Consider the following 26,386-nt stretch of genomic DNA (forward strand, 5'->3'; position numbering starts at 1 on the left):
TGTATTTTTTATGTCGCGGCGTTGTTTTATCGCTTTTAAATTGCGCTCGTTACATTCCCTGCGAATCCTTGGGCTGCGGCTGCGACTTACCCAATCTATTTGCAATTTGTCTTGCATAACCCTCACCCTTTTAAGCAGGCCAGAGCCTCATAAGTTAGGCATTTTCATCACACACCCGAAACACACGCCCCATTACACAGTACTCTCTTAAAAAATATTTTAAATAATAATTACTTGTTTACCATTGCCATTAAAAAACACAATGAACCGCATCGACCTTACCCTGGACGACATGGCCAACAACAAGTTCCTCACCATGTACAGTACTCTGATCAAGAGCTTCGCTGCCTCCACGGAGTTTTCCACCAGCGAAGTGGTCAGCTTGCTGATCGTGTTCTACAAGTACGCCCTGAACAACAGATCCCGCATGATGTCCACCAGCCAGCTGTACAATCTATTCCTCGTCAGCTTTGGGATCTTCGACGTGACCATCATCGACCGCATTTCGATGAACATCACGCAGGACGGCCGATCAGTCTCTCCAGAAGCCTGGATGCGGCTGTTCTGTGTGTTCTTCAACGGAAGTCTGCAGGAGCGAATGAAGTTCGCATTTGAGGTAGTTACTCCGAAATCGTAGCTACTTCTTTATTAAATTTCCCCATGGATTACAGGTTTATACAAGCGGTGGTGCTGTGGTTCTGAACCGCGAGGTGGTCGGCGTGGCCATTGAACAATTCTTCACTGGCGATGACGACGACGAGGTCAACGAGCTGCGAGCGGTGAGTGTACTGATATTATTGACAATTATCCTTGCATTTCAACACACTTTTCCGTGCAGGACATGTGCGAGTTCGTATTCGGAAAATTCGACACCGACAAGGACGGGGTGATATCGTTTGAAGAGTACTCCGAAATTGTACAGAATCAGCCGGGACTGCTCGAGTTTTTGGGTAAAATATTCCCGGATGACAAGGACAGATCACTGGTGGCGTACTGCCACAACATTGAGTCTATGTTTCCGCCAGAATGTGAATATTAAAAGAAAGAAAGGAGGTTGTTCCTTGCGGAAAATTCTTTGTATTTTGCATAATTGTATACATTCTCAGCCTGCTGAGGAAAGCTTCCATAAAATAGCGCAAGTGTTGAAAATTGGCGCTTAGAGGCCTGCAAGCCGGCTTACAATAAAGTCATTTTCCATTAAGTACACACTGGGAAAAGTTGAAATTGCCTCCGCAGACTGCGACTGCCACTGCGGGCTCCACTGTTGTGTTTTTTGTTCCGAAATCTGTGTCTTGTGTTCATGTTCAACTCCTTCCAAATGCTTTTCGATTGTGTGTGGGCGGTGCGGCAACTTTTGTTTGTCTATTTTGCGGCTTTGTAGAGCAATTAAATTTGCGCAACATATGCGGGCTCCGGAGGCAAAAAGAGAAAAGCTCACAGACCCAGCTAAATTCTAATTAAGTTCCCCCAAAAATTATATCTATGGAGGTGGGAGATGAAAGAGAACGAATTTCAAACGTAAGTTAGTTAAAGGGAACCTATAGAAAAAAATTAACAAATTTGGTTTTCCAAAACTGACGGAGTAAAATTGGCTTCTAAAACAGACATATCATACACTTTGGGTTTTAATTTTTGTTAGCATTAAACCTATTACATATACGAAAATCCAAGCGCAAGCTGGTAGAATCAGAATAATTAAACAGAAAAAAGAATTTACCAAACATAAAGTAGAAACTACATAACGGATGTGATATCCAAATGCCTTGTTCTCCGCAGAAACCAATCCTGTCAGCTGGAATTTTGTGGCAGTTCTCCGACAGTTGGGCGAATTGTTTAAGAACATTTCCAAGACGAGACACTACAAGTTCTATGCTGCGGTTGCCTTCCTCTGACATTGGGCCTGCCACAGATTTCTATCCATCTATCAATTGCTGTGCGTGCAACGGGCGTATGGGTAACCTCGAAATCGAGAGCGCAGAACTGAAAGTTGGCCATCATGTTGTGTGTGGGGCAATCAGAGAAATGCCAGAAATCGGATTGCCTGGCACAACAATTTGGTGACCCAGAGTCATTGACACGCCTCGTTTTCGGGGCATTGGCTGGGCATTAAATTCAGCGCGTGACTTTCACCCCAGACATTTGTTGCTGGCCCGCCCCAGAAAATTCAGCACGAGCCCGGTCCGGGATAATGAAAAAGGGATCTGAAAAGGCTCAGTAGAAAGCATGAAAAGTGACCGCGACATCCAGCTGGGAGCTGCCCCACTGCTTCTTCGTTTTTTTCCTTTTTTCACTGGAGTTCAGAGTTCGCCACGACTTCGCCACTTTGCTGCAAAAGGGTCCTTGGCTTGTTGTCCTTTTTCAGCATTAACACGCGGCCTCCTGTTGCATTTCAGTTAAAATTGCGAGGGCCAACGATCCCTGCTCCTTTTTTCCTTCGCTTTTGTGGCTCGAGTGTGCTCCCCCCACCAAAAAACAATGCCACAGAGCAAAAACGCAAAAGGGCAGCAACAAATTGGGCAAAAACAAACATGCTCCCCACATTTGTATTCCTGAACGATATATCCTGCTGTTATCCTTTCGCGTTCGTCAGTCCATTTATCGCAACCAAACTTTTGACTGGCAAGGGTTTGCTTTCCTCCGCACTTTTTGCCGACTGCAGTAAATCTTGCAGTGCAACCGGTTGGCATTTTTATGAAGTTATACCGCAAACTCAGCTGCATTCCGTCCGCCGCCCAGTGCATTAACACATGCCAGATGAAAATGTGCATTTTCCAAATGAAATGACCGCAATGAGAGCGTGGATGGAACCAAAAAAGGGCCAACTTTTTACCATGAGATTGGCCTCCGACGCTCCGCCGGTTACAAATATGATTAACCGCAGCTATTAAGGCACCAATTTGTGTTTTTTTGAGCGGCAAAATTACAGACACTACACTCCTTATTCAACCGATTAACGGAGTTCAGGTGAGTGGATGAAATGAAATCGTTATGGGTTTTACGTAATATGTTCGGGATATTAGCGATGCTAAAGTTATACCTCTACTTAGACCTTCTCTCTCGACTAAAACATCTGAATTAGCCAATATCTTATTTTCATTAGAAATGCGAAATGAAAACAAACCATTCGAACAGAAAGATAGGAATCATAATGCAAACAAATTGCCTTTTTAGAATTCAAAGTGCCGACAAGGCAGGCTCTAATGCGTTTATGCCCCGGGCGAATCTGCGAATCTGCCGTCGAAGGAAGAGGAAAATGCGCATTCTGGCTTTGCTTTTACGATAACGATAACAATGATAATAATAATTCGATTCGCATAACATCAGGCGGCGGAGGGCTGATACCCTGGAATGCCAGGCGACCTGGAATCGGTTTGATTGTCACATTGTCATCATCTGCATATTAAGTACCAGTGATTACACCCTCGCACTCGGGAGATACAGCTACGGCTACAGATACAGGTGAGCACATATCCTTGCGCTCGGGATGCTGTGTGCTGCATTGACAATTCGGCATTTAAATCCAGTCAAGCATCGGGGAATAAGAAAAACTCCGAGCACATTGCGCGCACGGAGCACAAAAGCCAAATATCTAAGAGATACATATGTATCCTTTGTTAACGAGCACAAGTCGGTGCAAATGTAAATGTTTTCCAATGGGTTTTTCGGGGCGGTGGCGATGACGAGGGATCCCAACACGTTTGACACGGCGGCACGGAGAAATCAAATCAAATCGGTTTTTGGGCGAGCAAGGAAATCGGAAACGGATTCCATTTCAGGCACGTGAAGTCGTTTGATTATCCTGGTCTTTGTGCTAATGATAGAGCGGTGAACCCCGAGGAGAGTGCGGCTCCATTGTTGTGCTGAATTGTGTGTTGTTGGGGAGGGAGGGGAAAAACTCATTTGGAGCAACACAAGCTCCAATTAAGTATGACCAACTTCCACAAGCGACTGTGCTGCACTGAATTGGACTTGGTGCTGCACATGTACAGTGTTGGTTCCAATTGTACCACCAAAGATTTTGCCTTGTGTTTTATAGTCACTATAACATATCCGTACTATAATTATTCGCAAACATCTTCATATTTTCAGTAAGTTTTTATTTTAAGGACACAAATTTAGTGCGGGCACAGGTATGCAACATATTTTCCAACAGGCACTGTATCTGTTACTACGATTTCCACCCCAGCCAGCTGCACACTGTTTCGTTTTCTTTGTCTTTGGCCCGGAATTAAGACTAAGCACTTCGTAGCACACAACTGGCATAAACAAAAGCCAGACAATTGGGAGAGCGGGGGGCTGAAAGGAAGAGTGCCGGAAAAGCTGCAGACCGACTTTGGCTGCGGAAAACTCGTACTTGAAAAATCGTAAAATTGAAATTATAATTGCCACTGCAACTGAATCGGAGCGCTTCTTCGTTGTGCGGCGCTTGCTGCCAAAGATGCTCTAATTACGCCCCTAAGTGGCTGGAATCATTAAAATGCTTCTCAAATAATAATTGCCCGCAAACAATTCATTTCACCAGCGCTCTCCCAATTGTGGTATCTTAAAGTATGCTTTCCAGGCACTGCGGGGAGTACCCACCTTTCTCCGGGGAAACTCCAAGAGCTGAGGCCACTAACCGACTTCAGTTGGCAGGCGATGGTGAAGTGCATGTGGCATGCCGGATGTTGTGACAGTGCCAAAAATATTTCCCCATTCTCCCGCAGACCCGCGCAGGGATAAAATGCAACCCTGTGCCCTGCGGCACTTTCAGTGCCCCACAATGCACAGCATTCATTTTTTGTGATCCAAATTCAGATTCGGTCAGTTGTTCCACTTCGCTCTTGTGCGCTGACATTTCTGCTAAATATTCAAAAAGTTTGCCCGCTTTGGTGTCTCACTAGTTTTTTGATGTCGAGCGGATTTTTATACCATATCCGAATGTTTGTCGTACACACCATTCCATTTGGGGTACAAATCAGGCTGATGGCTTTCTGTTTTCCGTTCGATAGTTTCGTGCGACAGCTACACACGTCGCCAGGACACTGGGACACCAGGACATCAGGACACCCGACAGTTGTTAGCCCGGAGTTTAGTTTTCAACTGCGTTACGCAGGCAAATCCACGTAGGAAATGAAATGGAATGTGAATTTAATCTCTTCAATGGCAGCTCGGCTCAACTTTCAATAGTATCCGTGGGTCAGGCGAAAATCCGGACTTTAAATGGCTGAAATCCAAATGGATTTCAATGAATTTTATTAGACTACACTGTTGTCTTTGATTTTCTAGCAACATTTGTGTCTAACAGAAATTGTATATAATATTTGTTAGTTTGGAATGTGTGAACCGATTAATTATGTACAGCATTGTAGGTGATATGTCAAACAATGGTTCAAACAATTCATTTGCTTATTTACGCTATACGGATTCCTAATAGGTTAATTAGGAAAGATAATAAATATTCGAGGATTCACTGCCAATTCCTTTGAATCTTCACCTCAATTTTAATAGCAAATCAGACTTTAAAGTGTGATTAAGGTGTGATTAAACAATTACAAAAGCAAGTTTGTACCATTTCAACATGGTTATAGTTTTAAATTTCACATCGTCTAGTGTGCGCACATTCATTTCGCATTTGGGAGTTATCGGAAAAGCAGCAACACTTCAGATTTCAAATTATTTTTAAGTACCCGAGAACTGTAAATTGCACAAAAGCCAATTCTCAGCATTAGGAAATTGTTTTGTATTTCTTCGTATGTGTTTGTGTCTCACACAGCAACAACGATAAGAAATCCCAAATAGACAAACGTAAATGTGGCCTCTTCTGGGGTCCAAGCTTGTGCGCTGATTCCGGGTTCGATTCCCTCGCATTGCTGAAGCCCCTGTAAGCCATGCCTTAGATGCACTGTAAATAAAAGTTTAGCCCGAGAAAAAATTATTAAAATATGGTAGCTACAACAAACTGTATAGTCTGCTGTAATAATATTTGTTTATGCAAAATATATACACAGAAAATGCATTTCGCCTATTTTTAAGGTACTATTAAGTACTCTTTTAAGTGCTTTCACAAACGTTAAATGTCCAATTATTTATTGAATATTTGCACACATTTATTTGATGTAAATATGTTGCAATGAATGTTGCAAACTCAACGTCTAATTTTGCCCACTGCACAAAAGACGGAGGAGACGCTGTGGGAACATGAACCAAAGTGTTTGTTGCATGCAACTGATTGCAAAGGATTTTATGGCTGTTGCTGCTGCAGTTTCCGCAGTTGCCCCTCATCCTGCGCCCTGTGTCCTTAGTTCCCCTTGGCAGGGCGATGCAAAAATCCACAACAGCAGCAGCTGCCGATCGCAGCAGTGGCAGCAACATCAACAACAACAACAACAGCTGCCACGCTTAAGAGCTGCTGTTTTCAGAGGATGAGGGAGCAAAAATGGGGACGCAAATGGCCTGGCATGGGGTGAAATGTCTGCGCCGGCTTCCTTGTTGCCACAGAAGGTGTCGCTGCACTGGCAGTGGCGCGCTGTTGTGGCAAAACACGAGCCCGCATCATCAGCAGCAGCAGCAGTAGCAGTAGCAGCAGCAATGCCAGTTGCAGCATCGGTGGCAGCAGCAGCAGTAAAATGTCGACATCAGCATTACATGCGAGAATTGCTCGACTGCGGATTTTCAGTTTAATGGCAATGCATCCAGGCGACTGGCAAGCCGTCGATGCAATCGGCAGGCAATCGGTGACGGAAATATGCTGCGGTGCCGTGTGATGCGGTTGCCATCCTGTCATCCTCGTCCTGCATCCTTGCCACCGCCCGCGTGATTAGCTGGTAGGCGAAGGTGTGGGCCAAGGTGCAATTTTCCACACATCGAACTGGGGCTTGTCAGCCTTCAAAACAGTTCCGCGATGTTCGGCTGAGGCCTTGCCAAAATAATCCGGAGCGGCATTTAACCGCCTCTCAAATCCACACTGTCAGCGGCACAATGCGCTGGTAATTGCTTTGGGACATCAATTGCAGAGCAGCCGGATTCAGGCGGATTCGAACTTTAGGAGCTTGGCTTAGGATGTGTGAACAAAATATCTGGGTCGTTTTTGAGCGAGGACTCTTATTTTGATTTTGATTGCATGGGTTTTTTACGAAAATATTTTTGGCATAGCGGTTGAATGGTACTTCAGATTTAAGTAATAACCTAAGTTGCCAGAACTCTATTAATAGTTTGGGATAGTTGGGGAATAAGTAATTTTTAAGGCAATTATCTGCGTGAAGGCAAAAAGAAGTTAATTGCTACAGATGCACTTGGAAACTTGATTAATTACGCAAATAAAAATGTTTCAATGATTGGAAAACTGATAGCACAACGTTTATGATTCCGAAGACCCTCACCCATTTTTTCGTTAAGGACATAAAAATATGCCGTGCCGAAAAAACTCAACAAGTTTTCCAATAAAATTAAAAGTTTGCCTGCATGCACAGATTTCGCAGATTTCACAAAATCCATTGAAAGTAGCAAATACAAATACTAACGAAAAATAGAGAAAGATGGCGATGGGTGGAATGGGGAGGTGGGAGGTTGGAGCTGGTCAGGACCAGCGCTGTTGGCAAAGTTTTGATTGCCAATAAGGATTTACAGGTGATAATACAGCATAATCTGGCCACGTTCCACGTGCCGCGTTGGCAGGGCAACATTCTGTTGTAAAATTGTATCTGGAATTTTGTAGTTACCTTGTGCTCCCGGCTTTTACCCGCTTTTCCTTTGCGAGCTGCATGCGCGGAAAAGAGTGGAGCGAAATGCATTAAAATGGATTTCGAAACTTTAAAACTCAATTTCAATTGCACAGAAAAAGTTTCGCTCTGCGATTTGCATATTTACGTGGAAGGGAGCTGGAAAACAATATCATCCCGCGGCAGCGCAAAAAATGTATGAATTCCTAGGTCCACCTGGGATGTTCAGAAATTAATTAGTTTCGCTCGTCCCCAGATCTTGGCCCTTCAACATTACCTGCAGCTGCTGCCGTCGACTTGGAAATGAAAAAGACAAACAGAGGAGCTGCTCTCCACTGCTGCCAAGTGTAATAATTTGAAAAGCCATTGCGCCTCCGCTGCTGGGACGCGAAAATTCATTCATTTGAAAAATTAAGTTTTCTCACGGACAACGCCGCGTCACACCGTCGGCCAATGGGGCGTATGAGTGACCTGATTTCAACTTCTGTCTGCACTTAATTACAAAATGAGAATGCATCCAACGGCAGGGCTAGCAACTACAACAAAGCCCGCGCAAACAAATTTCAATATTAAAATTCCTTTTGCCCATAGTTTTGGCGCCGCGAAGGAGCAGGACGAAAGGTCCGGAGCAGGGTGCCGGAAATCGGAAGGACGATGTCGGATGTCGTGAGTCAGAAGCCAGGAGTCATGGAGACAGAGACAGCGACGGCACAGCTGGGGAGTGCAACTGCGTGATAATTAAAATCAAAGCGCTCGAAAGAGGTCAGGACTTCGCTTGGATTGCAAAGAGGACACCAAGACGAATTCTTGAATACAATGAGGCAGGATCCTCCTCCTTCACAGCACAAATAAAATACAAATCGCCGAACCATTGGCCAAGAATAATGAACTAAAAAGCATGAACCATAAAAACACCAAGTGCATTACAATCAAGTATAGTGTTGAAGACCAGGCTTAAAAACTAGGCTTTTCTATCTATTTCTATCCATTTTTTTGTTACAAATTCCAGAACGAACTACAAACCCAAGTGTCCTGGAAACGCAGCCATAGGTCAGGACTTTTCTAATCCCTATAGTTCCGCCATGCCATGGTGAGCGGGGGGGAGCAGCTGTATGGGGTGCTATCAAAACAATGAGGAGCAATTAAAATTCACCCCAAACAATTTGTGAGCTTTGGCGGAAGGACTCCTCCTCCCTTCCCAACGAGGGAGGGCGTGTGTGCGTTTCAGAGAAGGGTGGGGATGGGGGGCAGGAGGAGGACACATGCTCATAAATAAATTTATGTTTGCTGAAGTGTATTGGGCGTGCCAGGATACCTCGTCTCCTAGCTCCCGTTTCCAGTTAAAGTTGGCCATAAATTTCGTGCTGTTGTTGCCAGCTCCGACAGCTTTGAGACAGGTCCAGAGAATGAGACGGAGCGTGTTCCTCTTTGCAATTACAGGGACTTCTATTTTATCATTCGGTTTTGTATCTGGAGAATTCGGTGCTGGTCTCTTGAGTTCTGTTTACAGTTCGACTAATCAATTTGCCCAGCTAGGAGGGATATCATCGTGTAAGTGGCGAAAATTAGCAGCCATTTAAATGCGCGCTTTAAGCCGCTTTCCGCTGAGTTGTTAATCATACTTCACACTTTTCACAAAGTTAACCTTTGATTCAATTTATCAACTTCAATAAGCAGCACGGCAATAAAGGCGACACACACACATATATATATATACACACAGGGGCCGCAAAAACCAGAGAGAAAGCAGAGTTTCGCAAAAGTTGCGCCTGCGAATCGCAAAGGACTAACGACATCCTTTGAACGCTCGCAAATAATCCCGCAAAAACCGAGAGCTTAACTTTTTCAGCATTTATGGCGTTGTGGGGCTGGCGTTGCATTCGCCCACATTTGGGCCAAAGCCCTTTTTGCCGCTCGCCCAGTTTAGCACAAAGTTGAAGCGTCAACGCTGTCTGATTCTGATCGTATGCCACCAGCAGGCAGCGCAGCCCACAAAAGCAACATTGTATCTGCCACTGATGGATGGATAGATTCCTGGATGCACCGATGGATGGATATGGATGGATGGCCTGCACGAGGCCCGAGTTCAGTTCGATTTCAGTTAAGTTGGTTCACAGGCGCGGTTTCGAGGCCCGAATTTGTTGCCAAGCTCCAGCGATGCGATTGACCACCAGACAAAGGCGTTTTGGGGCAGAGTTCCGTTGAATTCGGCACTCCGGTTTTCATGCAAAAAGAGCAATCGGTCTTGTGCTCATCAGGAATAGATACAGTATCTTGAAAGCTTATACAACCATTATTTAAGCACCTAAATTAAAATAATTAGAAAAATATTATTTTTCAACCTCATGCGCTAATCAGAACTCTCCGCTTTTATATTTCCGCAGTTTATATGTCCTTATCCCAAAGTAGTTGTGCCAACGAGACCAAGTCAAATATTGGTGCTCGATGTCCTTTGGGAGCTTCTGGATCTGTCGAAAGTTGTCATCGCTTGGTTCTCCGTCGTTAGCCCTGTGAATCCCTGGGCTGGGAAATGTCTTGCTCGCTCATCAATTCATGTCAATAGAAGGACAATGTTTGCCTACACACGGAGGCACAGATGCAGACGGACATACTCGTATAAATATCCAAGACGCCTGAAATACAACCCAATCCGGTGTTTCTGCTGCTGTCGGACTTTCCTCTATTTATTTGTTGTAATAATATTAGTTTTTGCATTTATGTATGTGCGATTGTGTACTCACAAGAAGCATCTTTTGTTTTGCTCGTCTTTCGCCGGACCTGGGCCACTCCGGAAACAAGATTAATGCAATTGGGAAATCCATGCTGGAGCAGATGTGTTGGCTCCTCTGTTTGCTTTTGTCTCAGCTCCGGCAAATATTGGGAATGATGTATGTATATTTATTTATAAGATAGTATTTCATTAATTGTGTATTCGACTGCCTTTGCAAGTGTCCCGCCGCCACACTTGAGCAGCAGATTTATTAAACAAACAATCGAATTGATTGCAATAGAAATTACACAACTACTCGTACTTGCCAATCTGAAGTGCATGTACATACAAAGTAAAATATTTTATTCAGCTAGACTGCACTTGATTCGAATTTGATTGGACATTACTGAGGTTCACAGATTGAGTGAAAGAAGTAGTGCAACTTATTCTAGTTCAAACTTGTACACTCAGATTCTCAAAATTGAGAAAGACAAAAAAACCGAGATCGGTTGTGCATCATCATTCTCATGAGATGAAACCTTCTTGATTTCGAAAAGAATACGCTCTCAATATTGACATTTTCACACGGAAGCAGTATCGATCTGAGTTTGCTGAGCATGATTCAATCTTGGCTAGATTTTGAGATCTAAATTCTCAAATCAATTGAGAACGGTTTTTTCTCTGCGTGTACAATCGAGCATACAGAAACCTTTCAGAACAACGCCACAATGTTAAAATACTAGATGCCAAAATTTTCGTAGTGAGACTCCCGAAGAGCCTCTTCTCAAAACTATGCGTTTAATAAGGATTATAGTTATTGTGTTTTTGGTAGCAATAAGCGAGGTACTTGACAAGATTGACGTGCCTGTAACTTCTTACGATCCAACATCCATTTCAGTTCGATCGGAACTTTGCCATAAACTATGACAATGCCGGAATTGTTCTAAGGGAAATAAACAAGAGAAGAAATCGCCATGGAGTCCCAAAATTGAAATTGGACAACGTACTCAGTAACGAATGCCAAAGTTATGCTTGGGTATGATTAAAGCCAGCTCCTCTAACCCTACTTGCCTAAGAGGTTCAACCACCAGAAACTGTCCAAGTCGGCGACTCTTAACTATTCGGATCCCACTAACAAGGATTACACAGAAAGCATCTGCAAATTTGAAGTTAAGAGGGGAGCACTGTCGAGATGTGTCAAAAACTGGTATAGAGGAAGAAAATTGGATATCTTAGACCCCAAGGCTAAAGATTTCACTGCCATGATTTGGAGGTCGTCCGTTTCCTTGGGCTATGGCGACGCAAACATAAAGTAAGTTCCTATTTTCTTATTCGGTCGGAAATGATCACCGTTCCTTAGTTCTCTGCAAGGGGTTTTCGTGGTCAGATACACTCCACCTGGAAATGTGAAAGGATTGTACAAGGACAATGTTCCTCCCAGGAAGAGAAAACAAAAGAAAAAAAAGAAACAAAACAAACGAAAAGAGTATGATTTGCATATGCGGCAAAAATGTTGTTCCTAATCGTATTGTTCCAGAGACTGTGCCAGTCGTCCGGATAATCGATGTGTCTTTTTGTTGTCCATTCTTTTCTTGGTGTCTACTAATTGGCAAAATTAATGTCTGCTATCTGGAACTAGCTAGTCATAGTCTTCTTAAATGAAAATTATTTGTGTAAGTCAAATTTTAGTAAGCTGGAATATAGCAATGTGTATTCTATCGCCTCAGTTTGGTCATTATAAATGTTTATGTATTGTAAATGCATAGAGGCATTCGCTTTTAAGTAGAACACACAATATGAAATTTTAATTTATTCTAGCTTTTTCGTTCAGTTTTTCTTCGTTGGCACTTCGTAGGCACCGAACGCTCGGACATGTTCCCTGATTCGGACCGCATTGATGGCGATAAATCCACCGGCATCCTGCGGCACATAGCCACCGTGGACGTCCATAGATACGAGCTGTTCGTTGTAAAGAGCTCCCACATCATTCGACGCCTTTCGGGCGACTGCACGGCAATAGCCAGGAGCCAGTTCCACTGTGACCTTTCCGGAGACCCGCTGCTCAGCCAACTCGATGCATTTACGGGCATAAATTGCCTCGGGACTGAACCAGAAGCCATTGTACACGTAGTCGGCCATGCGATCCCGCAGAACCTGCTTGGTGCGGAGTACTTCGCGGTCCAAAGCAAACACCTCGAGGTCCTGGTGAGCAGCAAAGAGGATGGTGCCTCCAGGCGTCTCGTACACCCCCCGTGACTTCAGTCCTACAAAGCGATTTTCCACGATGTCAATCCGCCCAATGCCATAGGATCCGCCAAGCCTATTGAGGAAATCTAGCATCTCCAGGGGTTTCGTGTAGACTCGACTGCCGGCCAAATCCTCCACACTGCTGGGTAGTCCCCGATCGAATTGAATGACCAAGCGAATCGGATCACACGGAGCCCTAGTCATGGGATCGACTGTCATCTCGTAGAGATTTTCCGGAGCTACTGTGTTGGGATCTTCGAGTATTCCGGACTCGTAGCTGATGTGCAGGATGTTGGCATCGGTGCTCCAGGGAGTGGCTGGCTTGGCGCTCACCTCGATGCCGTGTTGCTGGGCATAGGCAATGAGGTCCTGTCGACCTTGAAACTGGCAGCAGAATTCTACATCCCTCCAGGGAGCGATGATCTGGAAAAAGTCGATTTCTCGTTTATAGCACAGTCAAATCTTTAAATTTGATCACATATGTATATTAATATTAATTCAATAAGTGTACTTGAAGTAAAGATACATTTGTAGCTTGAAATGGGGGCTTTATGACATTACTAACACTCTGAGGAACATTAATTTAGAACTATTTCATATAAATCGATTTTGATGTTCACTTTATTGTAATGACATATTCTTACGGCTGAGCAACAGAAACCATGGCGAACCAAAAAGCTCTTGACTTTATTTAAAATGCAGAAAAACTAAAAAATAGTGTAAGCTTTGCGATTTCGAAAGAACAAACAAAACGGCTTTAAGCCGTGGCTTCAAATGGAACATTCGATCAGCATGTCGACGAACCGGTTCTTAAACCGGAACCTTCTCTATCGGTACGGTTCAAACCCCGAACCAAAGCAAAAAAAAAAAAAGCGTAACATAGATTTGTTTATAGATTACACTCAAAGATGTAAACGTAGCTAGAGTCAGACAAATTGGGTAAGCACGACTGTATTGTTGACTTGGCGTGCGATAAGGGGCTGATAAGAGAGGCAATCTGACCGTGACGGATCTTACCAATCAATTATTACGCATACCTCTAAAAAGTTTGGACGTACCTTCAGATCCGGTTTGAGGGCGTAGGCGCACAACTCGAAGCGCACTTGGTCGTTTCCCTTTCCGGTGGCTCCGTGGGCCAGGTACTTGGCTCCATACTCGCGGGCTACCTCTATCAGGGCTACACTGATGCAGGGCCTGGCCAGAGAAGTGCCCAGCAGATAGCGCTCCTCGTACACCAGACCCATTTGTATGGCCGGCCAAATATAGTCCTCCACGAAGGACTGCTTGACATCGGCCACGATAACCTGAGTCGATAGGACGAAACAGTTATATTTTAAGAATTCAAAAATTAATTAATTCTGAAATGTAAATTTCGTTCATATGCCACACTTCTGGTTGCACAACCTTTTTTGCGCCAATCTTAAGGGCCTTCTTCTCGGCGGCGGTGAAATCTTCCTTCTGGCCTACATCGGCCAGGACGCAAATGACCTCATACTGCTTGTCCAGCAACCACTTGAGGATGCAACTAGTGTCCAGGCCACCGGAGTAAGCTAAAATTACGGTTTCCTTAGGCATATTTCCCAGATGCCTGTCCACTTGTCACACTTGTGCAAAAAATACTACATTTCGAAAATTATTAGCTCGTTGAGCTTGGAGTAATCTCCGTCTAATCAAACTAGCTTATCAATCCCTACGCCTGCTTCCCTCTGTATTTACCTCTGATGATAAGGCGATGTTGCTGCCGCTGATAAACACCCGTTACTCGAAGAGTACAGGGTATGCTAGAAGAAACCGTTTCCGACCCTATAAAGTGTTTATTTTCTTGATCAGAATAACTTGCCGAGTCGATCTGGCTGTGATCTCGCTGTGATTTTGGTAAATATAATTGCCAGTAAGTTGTTTGACCATATCTGGGAACAGAAATCTTGGAAAAGGTAAGGTAATTATAAGCTAGCCCAATTTCAGGTACAATGAAGTCGGACACGGAAAAATATTAGCAAAAACTCCAGTTGCTTTCCAGGATTTCGTACAACTGAGTCAATGAATGCAATTTCATAGCTGCCTTGAATTAATAGGATTCTTTAGAGTTTAAGAATTTGTGGATGGCTTAATTATCGGAAATACATTTTATAACCGAAACCTATTGAAAAACCGTAGATTCATTTTATGTACAAGTTTCAAAATCGGATTCTTGAAGATGACTAAATTTGTAAACTCTGCCTACTTTAGTATGCAATCAAAACTCAAACCCGATTTTAAGTTTTTGATATCTGCAGTAATTATGATAGTTTGCTACCGTTTTCTGGAAAATCTGAAAAAAAAATAGAAAAATATAGCTCCTTCAGCGTTATAAATCAGCAACACAAATTTGGGTCTAAGAATTGTAATTCTAATTTCTGCACTTTTTAACGCAATCTATTTTATTTTTATCAAGTGGCATTGTAATGCTTTTGCATGCCAATTTTTTCACCAAGGAGCGTTGAATAAAATATTTTTGGATGAATAAAGTTATATTTTTATAGAATGTGATCCAAGCACAAGTGATCGTGTTAAGTGTGTGGAGGCTTAGATAAGCGCTTTTCAGAATTATTTTATAATATAAATGAAAAGTACGAATATTAAAGTAATGTATCTTTTGTAATAAAAATCCACGTATGGCCAACCATGGTACAAAATTGCCAAATATAAATATTACAGAGCAATTCTATTTGGACAGCAACCTTCGGTACAAAACTCAACTGGCATCCCCAAGCTCCCAACCCTTGTCCAAATCTAATCGCGGTTTTCTGGTAGCTGCGGCCATGAGGTATCTTTGTCTTGTCCATCGACGGTCACACTTACGCGTGTGAAAAATGCAATTACGCTCCGTCGAAGAAAATATACTTTAGCCGCGTAAACATTGTAAGCCCGTGGAAATGGAGATGGAATCCGACAACAGCGACGACGAGGGATCGATCGGCAACGGATTGGACTTGACCGGCATTCTTTTCGGCAACATCGACTCCGAGGGCAGACTGCTGCAAGATGATGAGGGAGAGGGGCGCGGGGGCACCGGTTTCGATGCGGAGCTCCGGGAAAACATTGGATCCCTTTCCAAGTGAGTACACATATGCAGTCATCTTTTCCCAGTGCAAGTGGCATCACATGTATGTACATACATATGTAAACACGGCATCATTCAAGTATATCTTAATTCACAAGATATGAGACACTCTTAATTGCATTTCACATTGCATATGGATAACTTTCAGATTGGGTCTGGATTCTATGCTGCTCGAGGTTATCGACCGCAAGGAGGCCGAGCCTCTGTCGGATGACGAGGAGGAGGAGAAGCCAGCCGCCAGTGCCAGCGGAGGAATGAGTGCCTTTGATGCGCTCAAAGCGGGCGTTAAAAGTGAGGAAAGGGAGGATGGCGCTGTAAAGGCTCAGGACGATGCCATAGACTACTCTGACATCACTGAGTTATCCGAGGACTGCCCACGCACTCCGCCCGCGGAAACAACCACCTATGATGACTTAGAAGACGCCATTCCCGCTTCCAAAGTAGAGGCCAAGTTGAGTAAGTAAGACCGTAATCTACAATTTAATCAGTTCACACTGGGAGGAGAGGATATTGCTAAAATTTTAAAAGGTCTATGCATTTCCTGTCAAAGTGACATACGATTAATTTTGCACCGCTCAGTTTGGGCTCAGACCTATTGCTATACAGAGGGAATAACTCACATTTTGTTGCAGCTAAGGACGACAAGGAACTAATGCCTCCACCAAGTGCACCAATGCGTTCCGGCTCTGGCAGCGGCACTGAGGAACCGGCCAAGTCAAATGATGCATCTAGTCCCAGTGACGATTCCAAAGCTACCGATTTAAAGGGTAAAAGTTATTTGAAAACATAATAGAATTCTTTGTCAATGCTCATTTCTTTAAGATGCGGATCGGAAGCTGGACACACCACTGGCAGACATACTGCCGTCCAAGTACCAGAATGTGGATGTGCGTGAGCTCTTTCCGGACTTTCGTCCCCAAAAGGTGCTACGCTTCTCCCGTCTCTTCGGACCGGGTAAACCTACGAGTTTGCCCCAAATCTGGCGACACGTGCGCAATCGCCGCCGCAAGCGAAATCAATCCAGGGATCAGAAGGTAGAATATCAGAGTACTTTTAAACGGGACAGGATCACCAGGAAACTTCTCGTAAACCCTTTCAGACGACAAACACTGGTGGTTCGGACTCTGCCAGCGATACTGAGGAGCCACGAAAGCGAGGCTTCAGTCTGCACTATGCTGCAGAGCCAACGCCAGCGGAATGCATGTCCGACGACGAGGACAAATTGCTGGGCGACTTCAACAGCGAGGATGTGCGTCCAGAAGGACCCGACAACGGCGAGAACAGCGATCATAAGCCAAAGGTGGCTGACTGGCGGTTCGGGCCTGCACAGATTTGGTATGATATGCTAGAGGTGCCCGACTCCGGAGAGGGTTTCAACTACGGCTTCAAGACAAAGGCAGCAAGCACCTCGTCTCAGCCGCAGATCAAGGATGAACGCCGTGTAAAGAGTCCAGAAGATGATGTCGAGGATCCAAGCATTGCGGATGATGCCTTTCTCATGGTCTCCCAGCTGCACTGGGAAGACGACGTGGTCTGGGACGGTAACGACATCAAGGCCAAGGTGCTACAAAAGCTTAACTCAAAGACAAATGCAGCCGGATGGTTGCCATCGAGCGGATCGAGAACGGCAGGCGCCTTTAGCCAGCCGGGAAAACCGTCTATGCCCGTGGGAAACAGTAGTGGAAGCTCCAAGCAGGGTTCGGGAGCATCAAGCAAAAAGGCCCAGCAAAAGTAATTATTTGAAAATTGAATTCATAAGTATTTTACACTAATATTTCAATTGATTTTAGTGCTCAAGCAAAGCCTGCGGAGGCACCCGATGACACCTGGTATAGCCTTTTTCCAGTGGAAAATGAGGAGCTAATATACTACAAGTGGGAGGATGAGGTAATCTGGGATGCCCAGCAAGTGAGCAAGGTGCCCAAGCCAAAGGTACTCACTTTGGATCCCAACGACGAAAACATCATTTTGGGTATTCCCGATGACATAGATCCCTCTAAAATCAATAAGAGCACGGGTCCTCCACCTAAGATTAAGATACCGCATCCTCACGTAAAGAAGTCTAAGATCCTACTAGGCAAGGCGGGAGTGATTAACGTGCTTGCGGAGGACACACCTCCGCCGCCACCCAAAAGTCCTGACCGTGACCCCTTCAACATATCCAATGACACGTAAGTCTCTTAATATATCAATGAATGCAGAATGCAGATTTTGATTCCCTTGCAGGTACTACACACCGAAGACAGAACCCACCCTACGACTTAAGGTGGGCGGTAATCTCATTCAGCACTCGACTCCGGTGGTAGAGCTGCGAGCTCCGTTTGTGCCTACGCACATGGGCCCGATGAAGCTTCGCTCCTTCCATCGTCCCCCCCTAAAGAAGTACTCCCACGGGCCAATGGCCCAGTCTATCCCTCATCCCGTCTTCCCACTGCTGAAGACCATCGCAAAGAAGGCGAAACAGCGCGAAGTGGAGCGCATTGCCTCCGGTGGCGGAGACGTCTTCTTTATGCGCAACCCAGAGGATTTAAGCGGAAGGGACGGAGACATCGTGCTAGCTGAATTCTGCGAAGAGCATCCGCCCCTGATAAACCAAGTGGGCATGTGCTCCAAGATAAAGAACTACTACAAGCGTAAGGCTGAGAAGGACAGTGGGCCGCAAGATTTTGTTTATGGAGAAGTGGCCTTTGCGCACACCAGTCCCTTCCTGGGCATCCTGCATCCTGGCCAGTGCATCCAGGCGATTGAGAACAACATGTACCGAGCGCCTATTTATCCACATAAGATGGCTCACAACGATTTTCTCGTCATTCGCACGCGTAACAATTACTGGATACGGTCGGTGAATTCAATATACACAGTGGGTCAGGAGTGTCCGCTGTACGAGGTACCCGGTCCGAACTCCAAAAGGGCCAACAACTTCACCCGTGACTTTCTGCAGGTAAGTCCAGAGATCTTATCTGTCTTTCACTTGCTAACAATTTGTTTGTTTGGTCAGGTGTTTATTTACCGCCTGTTCTGGAAAAGTCGCGACAACCCGCGCCGCATTCGAATGGACGATATAAAACAGGCTTTTCCCGCTCATTCTGAGAGCAGCATCCGCAAGCGTCTGAAGCAGTGTGCCGACTTCAAGCGAACAGGCATGGACTCCAATTGGTGGGTTATAAAGCCGGAGTTTCGCCTTCCCTCCGAGGAGGAGATCCGAGCCATGGTGTCACCTGAGCAGTGTTGCGCGTACTTTAGCATGATCGCGGCGGAACAACGCTTAAAGGTATGTGTTTGGAAACATTGCGAAGTCTTGTTTAATCTTACTTGTTCTGCTGAGCTCTATATTTTATTTTTTCTCGTTTTAGGATGCTGGGTATGGAGAGAAGTTTTTGTTCGCACCTCAGGAAGATGACGACGAGGAGGCGCAACTGAAGCTTGACGACGAAGTAAAGGTGGCTCCTTGGAACACGACTCGCGCATATATCCAAGCCATGCGGGGAAAGTGTTTACTCCAGTTGAGTGGTCCAGCCGATCCAACGGGATGTGGAGAGGGATTTTCATATGTTCGAGTGCCAAACAAGCCCACGGTAATATATTTTACATAAAAATATAAAACCAACTTATTTAAATATTTTTTCTTCCAATCACTTTCACAGCAAACAAAGGAGGAGCAAGAGTCGCAGCCAAAACGGTCGGTCACAGGAACAGATGCAGATCTGCGTCGGCTGCCACTCCAGCGTGCAAAAGAGCTGTTGCGGCAGTTCAAGGTGCCCGAGGAGGAGATCAAAAAGCTTTCCCGCTGGGAGGTCATTGACGTGGTGCGCACCCTGTCCACAGAAAAGGCCAAGGCCGGTGAAGAGGGAATGGATAAGTTCTCTCGTGGCAACCGGTTCTCCATTGCAGAGCATCAGGAGCGTTATAAGGAAGAGTGCCAGCGCATATTCGATCTGCAAAACAGAGTGCTGGCCAGCTCTGAGGTGCTGTCCACTGATGAGGCAGAGTCCTCGGCCTCCGAGGAATCTGATCTCGAAGAACTTGGCAAGAATCTTGAGAACATGCTGTCAAACAAGAAAACCTCGACGCAATTGTCAAGGGAACGTGAAGAGCTGGAGCGTCAGGAGTTGCTTCGCCAGCTTGACGAAGAACACGGCGGACCAAGTGGTAGTGGAGGAGCCAAGGGAGCCAAAGGAAAGGAGGATCCCGGACAGCAAATGCTGGCAACCAACAACCAGGGCAGGATCCTTCGCATTACGCGTACCTTCAGAGGCAACGACGGCAAGGAATATACTCGCGTGGAGACTGTGCGGCGGCAACCAGTTATCGACGCCTACATCAAGATTCGCACCACTAAGGACGAGCAGTTCATCAAGCAGTTCGCAACGCTGGATGAGCAGCAGAAGGAGGAAATGAAACGCGAAAAGAGACGCATTCAGGAGCAGCTACGTCGCATCAAGCGCAACCAGGAGCGCGAACGCCTGGCTCAGCTGGCTCAGAACCAGAAGCTGCAGCCAGGTGGCATGCCCACTTCCCTAGGAGATCCTAAGAGCTCGGGCGGTCACTCGCACAAGGAGCGGGATAGCGGCTACAAGGAGGTCAGTCCTTCGCGCAAGAAGTTCAAGCTTAAGCCAGACCTAAAGCTGAAGTGCGGCGCCTGTGGACAGGTTGGTCACATGCGCACAAACAAAGCGTGTCCCTTGTATTCTGGCATGCAAAGCAGTCTGTCCCAGTCGAATCCATCTCTGGCTGACGATTTTGACGAGCAGAGCGAAAAGGAGATGACAATGGATGACGATGATCTGGTGAATGTCGATGGCACTAAAGTAACGCTCAGCAGTAAGATTCTCAAGCGCCATGGTGGTGATGATGGCAAGCGTCGCAGCGGATCTAGCTCTGGTTTCACCTTGAAGGTTCCCCGAGATGCGATGGGCAAGAAGAAACGCAGAGTGGGCGGTGATCTTCATTGTGACTACCTGCAGCGACACAATAAAACGGCCAATCGCAGGCGCACAGACCCCGTTGTGGTACTGTCCTCTATCTTGGAGATTATCCACAATGAGCTGCGATCTATGCCGGATGTATCGCCCTTCCTGTTCCCGGTAAGCGCGAAAAAGGTGCCCGACTACTACCGCGTGGTGACCAAGCCCATGGATCTGCAAACGATGAGGGAGTATATTCGCCAAAGGCGCTACACGAGTCGCGAGATGTTCCTCGAGGATCTCAAGCAGATTGTGGACAACTCGCTGATCTACAATGGACCGCAGAGTGCATACACCTTGGCTGCCCAACGCATGTTCAGCAGTTGCTTTGAGTTGCTCGCAGAGCGCGAAGACAAACTGATGCGCCTCGAGAAGGCAATTAACCCGCTTCTGGACGACGATGACCAAGTTGCGCTCTCCTTTATCTTTGACAAGCTGCACTCGCAGATTAAACAATTACCAGAGAGCTGGCCTTTCCTTAAGCCTGTCAACAAGAAACAGGTTAAGGACTACTACACGGTTATCAAGCGGCCCATGGACCTCGAAACAATCGGCAAAAATATTGAAGGTAAGCTTTTAGATATCCTTTTTTGGAAACAAATGTCAATCGCTCGTGAATACTAATCATCGCTTTCAAAAACAGCTCATCGCTATCACAGTCGTGCCGAGTATCTGGCTGATATCGAGTTGATCGCCACCAACTGTGAGCAGTACAACGGCAGTGACACCCGCTACACCAAGTTCTCAAAGAAGATACTGGAGTATGCCCAAACCCAGTTAATTGAGGTAGGTATCTTTTGTTCTGTATATACACCGTTGTTCTTACAATGATATTGCTTTAAACTAGTTTTCGGAGCACTGCGGCCAGTTGGAAAATAACATAGCTAAGACGCAGGAGCGTGCAAGAGAGAATGCACCGGAGTTTGATGAAGCCTGGGGCAATGATGACTACAACTTTGACCGTGGCAGTAGGGCCAGTTCACCTGGAGATGACTACATCGACGTTGAGGGTCATGCGGGGCATGCCTCCTCATCGAACTCCATCCATCGCAGCATGGGCGCCGAGGCCGGTTCGTCGCACTCGGCGCCGGCGGTGCGAAAACCAGCTCCTCCAGGTCCCGGTGAGGTGAAGCGCGGAAGGGGTAGGCCCCGCAAACAGCGCGACCCCGTGGAGGAGGGTAAGTGGGCTTGGGCTTCAGTTACTAATTTATTTCGCCTTATCGATCGGTCAAGGATCTGTGGCACTTTACTAGAACCTCATACATACCCATTTCTACATTTACTCTTTCGTGGACCTCTAAAGAACTATTGGTATTGATCATTCTCTCTTTTACATTTCGAATTCAGAACGTTCGGTTATGGTTGACACGGATCCGAAAGGATCCTTATGCTTATACTAATCCCAGACTTACTTTAATTTAAGCGTAGTAACACTGATCTTCTGAATGGATGGAATCAGATTCATTGTATAGACATTCATGTAGATATTGAGGTATTGGACATGATCGCCATGCATGTATATGAATATATGTCTAGTAAGCTTATGGAATTGTAAAATGACCTATTTTTGCATACTTAGAATTTGTATTGCACATCTTAAAGATGAGTGCGTAATATATGCATATTTGGACCCATATATACTATCTAGATTTTACCCATATCTGGCGTAATTTCAATTGCGTTTAAATATTTGCGAATTGTCTTTGGGTTTGTTCGAATTGTTAACTTTAAATGTTAAATTGGTCAACTTTTTCAGGTCTTTTTATTATAAACATTTGGATTTATTAGGGCCAGTGAACTGCTGTTTAATAACTTAAAAGGGAAATCTTTTTCACATACATATTCGAAAATGTAACAAGATGTATCTATTAGGGCCAAGACCGCAAACATTTCACTGTTGCCACCAACGAATTGCAAAAACTTTTACCTTTTTCTAGTCAAATCCCAGAATCCGGTTAAGCGTGGTCGGGGGCGTCCGAGGAAGGACAGCCTTGCCTCAAACATGAGTCACACGCAAGCTTACTTCCTGGATGAAGGTAAGCCTCTAATCGCCGACTAATTGAAACTAAGCCTGCGAGCCACCTCACAACTACTCACTTGCATCTTGTTTTTGAACACAACACAACAAATCCAAACTCAAATTTACTGACCGGTTCCACAGCTTTTTAGACGCACCACATTTTCGATTTGGATATTCGAGCTTTAATGACAAACTAGCACTATTCATAGATCCTTAGCTTAGTAGCTAACATTTTGCATGATTGTAGATTATAATTTAATTCTACGTTTTCGTACATTTTAAACATGATTTGATTTTTTTCAGTATTTGGTTATGCACTTGTCTCCGATCAAAATTAAAGATATGTTATTAAAATTATTTGGTTTCCGTTAGACCTCCAATGCTCCACAGATGACGAGGACGACGACGAGGAGGAGGACTTCCAGGAGGTCTCTGAAGACGAGAACAATGCGGCCAGCATTTTGGATCAGGGCGAACGTATCAATGCGCCTGTCGATGCCATGGATGGAATGTTTGACCCCAAGAACATCAAGACAGAGATCGACATAGATGCTCATCAGATGGCAGGTGGGTACATTCATACTAAGGCTTACTTAGTTATTTTCATTCTTAGAAGAGAACCGCATACGATAATTTGGTTTGATCTTTGAATTTTAAATTGCCAAATTATTTGAGAACAATTAATTTTTCCAGCTGAAAGTTTGGCGGTGGGTATTAGATAGTCTTTATGGTTTATTCTCAATTAAATTCCATTATAAATTTCTAATTTTTTATGTTTAATACGGTTCTTGCCACGCGCTTTGAGGAGTAATACTAATCTAGAAACCACTTTAATTCGCTGACTGTGTTTGGATTTTTTCTGTTTCTGATTTTACCCAAATCACCTAAGCAGAGGAGCCGATCGGCGAGGATGACAGCCAGCAGGTGGCCGAAGCAATGGTGCAGTTGAGTGGCGTGGGCGGCTACTATGCTCAACAGCAGCAAGGTCTTTATTATCCTTACTTCGTGTTTGTGTTGTGCCCTCGATGTCCATGTCCCCACTCCTATAATCCCATATATGATTAGGACTTTGAGTACGATTTTCCTAATGAGAGTTTTCAAAACATTTCAGATGAATCCATGGACGTGGACCCCAACTACGATCCCTCAGATTTCCTGGCCATGCACAAGCCGCGCCAGAGCCTCGGCGAGCCCAGCAGCTTGCAGGGTGCCTTCACCAACTTCCTCTCCCACGAGCAGGATGATAATGGGCCGTACCATCCCGCCGAAGCCAGCACAAGTGCCGCTTCCGGTGCAGCCTTAGGAATGGACGATTCAATGGCCATGCAAATGGCGACGGAAATGCCTGTCAATACCATGAACAACGGAATGGGCATCGATGATGATCTGGATATTTCGGAGAGTGACGAGGAAGACGATGGTTCCCGAGTGCGCATCAAGAAGGAGGTCTTCGACGACGGGGATTATGCCTTGCAGCATCAGCAGATGGGACTGGCAGCATCGCAGTCGCAGATCTACATGGTGGATTCGTCCAACGAGCCCACGAATCTCGACTACCAGCAGCCACCGCAGCTAGACTTCCAACAAGTGCAGGGAATGGAGCAGTTGCAGCACCAAGTGATGCCTCCACTGCAACCAGAGCAACTGCAGCAGCAACAGACGCCGCATGGAGACAATGATTATGCCTGGACGTTTTAGTGATAAGAAATTATTGTTAGTTAGAACATAAAACATAGATTTAATAATAGGATTGAGCTTCACTATGAAACAATTTTATACACTTTTAAAATGCATTATGTTTTGACGGATTTTGAAATACTGCAATATGTTCTCTGAAAAAACAATTATTTCTTGTTCATGCCGATAATTTTTTAATGTTAATGTCTACACTTTATTAAACCTAATTAAAAAAATGATTTTTTAAATATAATTTTCATAACTTTGAATCCTAGAAACAAACAAGTCTCATCATTACTTTTCAAAAAACCCTATAGATTAAATCTGGAATAGACACATTTCATTTTTTAGATATATGTTAAAAAGTTTTGGAGCAAGGAATTTCTCTTAATTACTTGAGCTAGGATTTTCCCACTAGAACCAATACAAAAACATGCGTTTCGGAGCATTGCAGTTCCAGGCTGGACTGTCAATCGTTTAATATTTTATAGCTCGGTTCACAGTCAACGTAATAACGTAAATCTTAGCTTAGCTTGCGTGTCACAGTCGTCCTCCACCCGGTGGCATGACGCCATCCTCAGCCTTTCCACCGCTCCACCGATGCGCCCTATTGCTTTGTGAATTGTCGGGTTGCACTTGAGTGAGTAAGTAATGCCAATGGCCTGTGAGAGTTTCCGAAGTGCGGTTCTTACAGCAACTTCAGGTGGCCGGTAACCCGGTCGATGTCGGCGGCAGCCGCTGGACCCACGGCCAGCACAGTCTTGGAGTTGGCCTCTATTTGTGTGCGACCGGCGTCGCGGATGAGGCATGTGTTCAGCTGCTGTCTCTCGGCTGCCTTCTTGATGGCCATCAGCTCCGCCTCGCTCTCCACGCGAACGGCTATCTTGGCGCAACCGCAGTTCTCCCACGACTGCAGTAGTCGAGGAGTCCTGACCACGGCCCGCTGGTAAGCACCCACCGCTCCGTGGCCACACTGGGCGGCAATCTTGCCCTTGCCCATCTTGAGATCGTTGCGCACCACCAGGACCATCTTAAAGTTGTCGTTCAAGCCTCCATAGCCCTGCAATGTTTACGAAATGTTTTGTGTTGTAAAATCAAGCGTTGGTATTATAATTATTATAATGTGCTTGTACTATATATGCACTTATGTTAAGAAATCATACTTTAAAGTATGTTAAGTAGGACGTTCGAAAACTCCTACCGTACAACAAAGAATGTCACTACTTTTATTGTGACCCCAAGTGTATGCGTTCGATGATGGATTTGGGTCTACCATAAGTTCAGAGTACCAAGTGGATTGGGGCCATTGAATGCCTACCGAGGCCTTTCCTTCTCACCTTATCCGAAACTGAAGCCTCGGAACCGCTGGACACCGAAGATTCCTGCGAGAACGGGGCCGCCGCTCCCTCGGCGCCGGAGTCCTTGGCATCGCCTCGCTTCAGGGCGTATCGGTAGCCCACGAAGAAGGACAGCATCACAGCCAGCCCATTGATGAGCTGCGTCGGATCCAGCAAGTTGTCGCCCATCTTGCTCCGCTTAGCTGATATATATTTCGCGAGAAAACGCAACCGATGGCGCTCACCTCACGTTTTCGCTTGCAGTCACACCAAGTTCGGAAAACGTTCCGGTCACACTGTGGTGGCCACTCGCTAACTTATCGATTGCTCGGTCTGGCAGCACTGTCGCGTATGGGGTACTCTTTAAAATTTACCGATAACTCAGAAATATATTTAAGAACTATTAATGTAATTACCACGCTATTAATTCGACTTTTGCCACTATAATATAAATTATATGATATTACTATTAAACAAGGTAAATAAGCCTTTAATGTGCGAAATTGGTAAGTTAAGACGTATACGAATAAAAATTGTGATTTTTCGTACAAAGTGACCTTTAATCCTAGAGCTTATTAAACATTCGTAGGGGAAACACGAAGACCAGAATACAAGACTTACTTGAACT

General features: G+C 45.1%; 5 protein-coding genes across 10 annotated transcripts; 3 read left to right on the top strand and 2 right to left on the bottom strand.

Moving 5' to 3' along the window:
• The first annotated feature begins 181 nt into the window (after positions 1-181).
• Positions 182-1,206, top strand: LOC117144217 (EF-hand calcium-binding domain-containing protein 1). The gene is made up of 3 exons (XM_033309271.1): positions 182-616; positions 672-779; positions 839-1,206. The coding sequence occupies exons 1-3, from the start codon at positions 263-265 to the stop codon at positions 1,037-1,039; spliced, it is 663 nt and encodes a 220-aa protein (XP_033165162.1). The 5' UTR covers positions 182-262; the 3' UTR covers positions 1,040-1,206.
• Positions 1,207-11,087: 9,881 nt separating this feature from the next.
• LOC117145418 (Golgi-associated plant pathogenesis-related protein 1) lies at positions 11,088-12,353 on the top strand. 3 transcript variants are annotated; one of them, XR_004459722.1, is made up of 6 exons: positions 11,088-11,253; positions 11,309-11,446; positions 11,502-11,722; positions 11,771-11,896; positions 11,948-12,083; positions 12,266-12,353. XR_004459722.1 is itself a non-coding variant. In XM_033311063.1 (5 exons), the coding sequence occupies exons 1-5, from the start codon at positions 11,203-11,205 to the stop codon at positions 12,027-12,029; spliced, it is 618 nt and encodes a 205-aa protein (XP_033166954.1). In that variant the 5' UTR covers positions 11,088-11,202; the 3' UTR covers positions 12,030-12,139. The 3 variants fall into 3 exon arrangements, 1 of the variants encoding a protein (XP_033166954.1); XR_004459721.1 differs by having other exon boundaries at positions 11,089-11,253; positions 12,242-12,332; XM_033311063.1 differs by lacking the exon at positions 12,266-12,353 and having other exon boundaries at positions 11,948-12,139.
• LOC117145417 (argininosuccinate synthase) lies at positions 12,208-14,270 on the bottom strand. The gene is made up of 3 exons (XM_033311062.1): positions 14,062-14,270; positions 13,716-13,961; positions 12,208-13,080 (listed from the first exon to the last, which is right to left on the bottom strand). The coding sequence occupies exons 1-3, from the start codon at positions 14,230-14,232 to the stop codon at positions 12,238-12,240; spliced, it is 1,260 nt and encodes a 419-aa protein (XP_033166953.1). The 5' UTR covers positions 14,233-14,270; the 3' UTR covers positions 12,208-12,237.
• A 1,197-nt stretch (positions 14,271-15,467) lies between these two features.
• Positions 15,468-24,658, top strand: LOC117145721 (transcription initiation factor TFIID subunit 1). 4 transcript variants are annotated; one of them, XM_033311466.1, is made up of 16 exons: positions 15,468-15,754; positions 15,909-16,216; positions 16,393-16,527; positions 16,583-16,794; positions 16,860-17,491; positions 17,551-17,931; positions 17,987-18,701; positions 18,759-19,031; positions 19,114-19,335; positions 19,405-21,292; positions 21,368-21,510; positions 21,572-21,902; positions 22,662-22,760; positions 23,117-23,311; positions 23,637-23,729; positions 23,856-24,658. In XM_033311466.1, the coding sequence occupies exons 1-16, from the start codon at positions 15,573-15,575 to the stop codon at positions 24,440-24,442; spliced, it is 6,396 nt and encodes a 2,131-aa protein (XP_033167357.1). In that variant the 5' UTR covers positions 15,468-15,572; the 3' UTR covers positions 24,443-24,658. The 4 variants fall into 4 exon arrangements, with proteins under 4 accessions (XP_033167357.1, XP_033167359.1, XP_033167360.1 ...); XM_033311468.1 differs by lacking the exon at positions 23,637-23,729; XM_033311469.1 differs by lacking the exon at positions 22,662-22,760.
• A 201-nt stretch (positions 24,659-24,859) lies between these two features.
• Positions 24,860-26,051, bottom strand: LOC117145723 (probable peptidyl-tRNA hydrolase 2). The gene is made up of 2 exons (XM_033311472.1): positions 25,759-26,051; positions 24,860-25,481 (listed from the first exon to the last, which is right to left on the bottom strand). Exons 1-2 carry the CDS (start codon positions 25,945-25,947, stop codon positions 25,110-25,112), a joined length of 561 nt encoding a protein of 186 aa, XP_033167363.1. The 5' UTR covers positions 25,948-26,051; the 3' UTR covers positions 24,860-25,109.
• Between the last annotated feature and the right edge of the window lie 335 nt (positions 26,052-26,386).

Source organism: Drosophila mauritiana, chromosome 3R (assembly GCF_004382145.1).
Source record: "Drosophila mauritiana strain mau12 chromosome 3R, ASM438214v1, whole genome shotgun sequence".
Taxonomy (NCBI): Eukaryota; Metazoa; Arthropoda; class Insecta; order Diptera; family Drosophilidae; genus Drosophila; species Drosophila mauritiana.

Excerpts from the sequence above, each read along its gene's own strand:
- LOC117145723 (XM_033311472.1), bottom strand. The coding sequence starts at position 25,947 with ATGGGCGACAACTTGCTGGATCCGACGCAGCTCATCAATGGGCTGGCT. Across the intron at positions 25,482-25,758 it reads AGGCTTCAGTTTCGGATAAG|GGCTATGGAGGCTTGAACGA; the intron begins GTGAGAAGGAAA and ends TAAACATTGCAG.
- LOC117145721 (XM_033311466.1), top strand. The coding sequence starts at position 15,573 with ATGGAGATGGAATCCGACAACAGCGACGACGAGGGATCGATCGGCAAC. Across the intron at positions 17,492-17,550 it reads AGCAAAAAGGCCCAGCAAAA|TGCTCAAGCAAAGCCTGCGG; the intron begins GTAATTATTTGA and ends AATTGATTTTAG. Across the intron at positions 17,932-17,986 it reads TTCAACATATCCAATGACAC|GTACTACACACCGAAGACAG; the intron begins GTAAGTCTCTTA and ends ATTCCCTTGCAG.
- LOC117144217 (XM_033309271.1), top strand. The coding sequence starts at position 263 with ATGAACCGCATCGACCTTACCCTGGACGACATGGCCAACAACAAGTTC. Across the intron at positions 617-671 it reads GAATGAAGTTCGCATTTGAG|GTTTATACAAGCGGTGGTGC; the intron begins GTAGTTACTCCG and ends CATGGATTACAG. Across the intron at positions 780-838 it reads AGGTCAACGAGCTGCGAGCG|GACATGTGCGAGTTCGTATT; the intron begins GTGAGTGTACTG and ends TTTTCCGTGCAG.
- LOC117145417 (XM_033311062.1), bottom strand. The coding sequence starts at position 14,232 with ATGCCTAAGGAAACCGTAATTTTAGCTTACTCCGGTGGCCTGGACACT. Across the intron at positions 13,962-14,061 it reads TTAAGATTGGCGCAAAAAAG|GTTATCGTGGCCGATGTCAA; the intron begins GTTGTGCAACCA and ends CTATCGACTCAG. Across the intron at positions 13,081-13,715 it reads CCCTCAAACCGGATCTGAAG|ATCATCGCTCCCTGGAGGGA; the intron begins GTACGTCCAAAC and ends GACTTTTTCCAG.
- LOC117145418 (XM_033311063.1), top strand. The coding sequence starts at position 11,203 with ATGCGTTTAATAAGGATTATAGTTATTGTGTTTTTGGTAGCAATAAGC. Across the intron at positions 11,447-11,501 it reads AATGCCAAAGTTATGCTTGG|AAACTGTCCAAGTCGGCGAC; the intron begins GTATGATTAAAG and ends TTCAACCACCAG. Across the intron at positions 11,723-11,770 it reads TATGGCGACGCAAACATAAA|TTCTCTGCAAGGGGTTTTCG; the intron begins GTAAGTTCCTAT and ends ACCGTTCCTTAG.